This window comes from Miscanthus floridulus, chromosome 3, assembly GCF_019320115.1.
Source record: "Miscanthus floridulus cultivar M001 chromosome 3, ASM1932011v1, whole genome shotgun sequence".
Lineage (NCBI taxonomy): Eukaryota > Viridiplantae > Streptophyta > Magnoliopsida > Poales > Poaceae > Miscanthus > Miscanthus floridulus.
Genome location: NC_089582.1, coordinates 103,245,088 through 103,247,281, shown reverse-complemented (window position 1 = coordinate 103,247,281; position 2,194 = coordinate 103,245,088). Strand labels below are relative to the sequence as shown.

Here is a 2,194-nt window from a genome sequence, read left to right as displayed (position 1 = left end):
CCGCTTTCCTCCCGGTATTAGAAGTTTGATCCCGGGGTCATACCTTTAGACCCGTAGTGGTTGGAAGCGGTATGGGTCCCTGTCGGGCGAGACGGCTCCCGTAACCTTGGGGTCGGGCGAGACGGAGCCCGTGCCCTCAGGGTCGGGCAAGACGGCTCCCGTACCGTCGGGGTCGAGCGACACGGGGCCCGTGCCTGAGGGGTCTGGCGAGGCGGAATCTGTCCCTTCGGGGTCGGTTGAGACTGAAATACATCCTTGATTATCTAGGTGATTTTGTCGTCCGCGGTCCTCAGATCCCTTCGTCGGGTATCCCTAATACTGATACCCGACATCTCTGATCCAATATACTGTACAATTTAAAGATGAATGGAATAGGTGCACTAGCTCAACTCCACAAAAGACTCAATCATATAGACTTGGAACTAAATGGTTCATCTAAAAAATAGAAGCTGAATAATTGCAAAATGCAGCTTATACTGCACCCAAACACAAAATTGCAAAATGCTCGATTGTGTAGGTGAAACATGCAATAATTCCAGGCAGTTCACCAGTGCATATTCGTTCCCACTCCGTCACCTATATATAAGCTTCCTACCCGAACCCATCTCCCATTCCTCACCCGCACACCAACACCATCCCCCACCTCCCCCCAACCGCCGTGACCTCCGCCAACCCCCCCCCCCCCCCCCCCGCGCGCGCCACCACCAAGCCACGAATGGAGCTCCTCGGCATGATGCCCGCGGAGGCCATTGCTCTCCGCCTCTACTCCATCCCCGCGGCGGCCGGCTCGCTCTGCGCCTGGCTCGTCGCCGCCCTCGCCGCCTCGGTCGGCCTCTGGCGCATCCGCGCCGTCAGCGGCGCTTCCAACTCCAAGCCCAGCGCCCACGTCGACGACGATAATCAGGAGCCACAGGCGCCTCTGCCGCCGTCTCGGGCTGCCATTATCGACGAGCCTCGGCGGCCGGTCGCTCTCGCTCCGGCGGCCGAGCCGTCGTCCGTGAGCGAGCCGAGCACGCCGTCCAAGGTCCGGTTCACTGCGTACTACGGCGGCTCAGGAGACGACGACGACGGAGTGGTGGACGGCATCAGGAAATGCGCGGACGCGGATGACGACGACGACGGCGTGGTGGAGGTGGTTCTCAGAAGGACGGTGTCAGAGCCGGCCGGGAGAAGAAGAGCGACGACCTTGGCGGCCACGGCGCCGTGGGAAGAGAGGGAGTTGGCGGTGAGGCGGAGGAGCGACCTGGGTTGGTACCGCCACATCGACATGGCGGCGCTCGACGGCAGCGTCGTCAGGCTGTGGGACGGCGACCTGACAGCGTCGCCGAGGGGAAGGAGGAGGAGGGCAGGATTGGAATTGCAACTGTCATTATAGGATGTAGTGTGGTTATAATGCTTGTATATTCTGATTTATATGTGGGTAGTGTGGGGAGGATATGACGATTTTGGCCATAAGATTGTCATAATTTATAGCCAGGGCAAAGGGCTCGTGCAATCGTGTACTCGAATCTGGTTGCTCGCTGGTCTGAAAAAGATTAGACTTGCGAGATCACAGTTTAAAGTTTAGCCTCTTTGGTTGGTAACAAACCTTGCTATGTCTAACTTTAACAAAGTGTGGCGTGTTCAGTTGATTACCTGATCTCTGACCATGTCACACCTACGCTAATAATAGTAATGAAAGCCTGAAGATAAGTTATAGCTATTGTAGAAGTTGAGTTTAGTATAATTCATAGATATACGTATCTTGGAATGAATAGAACTATCTAACCAATGGCAGCGCTAAATACTTGTTAAACAAATGTGATGTCTGTACTCTCTGAATACCCACTGAATATTCGTCAAATTTAGTGAACCACCGTACATTGGGAGTTTAGATAGTGGCAGACAACATAATCCCTGTTTTTTTTCTCTGTTCATTATTAGGTATAATAACATAAAACAATATAAAAGTGAGTAAACCAAATGCAACATCAGGTATAGGTAAACAGCCCTGAATTTGTTTTGAACTTTAGAAGGCAATATTGTCGCAAAGCTTCCATAAACAAGCTAGTTGAATCCTACTCGTCAGCTAGCAAAAAGCCTTGCAAAAAGGTCTAACAAAAGTGTTTAGGTGGTTTGAGAATATTTCAATTTTAATTCCATACTGGATGTTAATAACTTTGCTTGATACCCGGAGTTCCGGAAATTTGCAACC

General features: G+C 51.9%; 1 protein-coding gene across 1 annotated transcript; it reads left to right on the top strand.

The window, feature by feature from the left end:
• Positions 1–705: 705 nt before the first annotated feature.
• Positions 706–1,781, top strand: LOC136546299 (uncharacterized). Its single transcript, XM_066538275.1, has one exon. The coding sequence runs from the start codon at positions 716–718 to the stop codon at positions 1,373–1,375; it is 660 nt and encodes a 219-aa protein (XP_066394372.1). The 5' UTR covers positions 706–715; the 3' UTR covers positions 1,376–1,781.
• Positions 1,782–2,194: the final 413 nt, after the last annotated feature.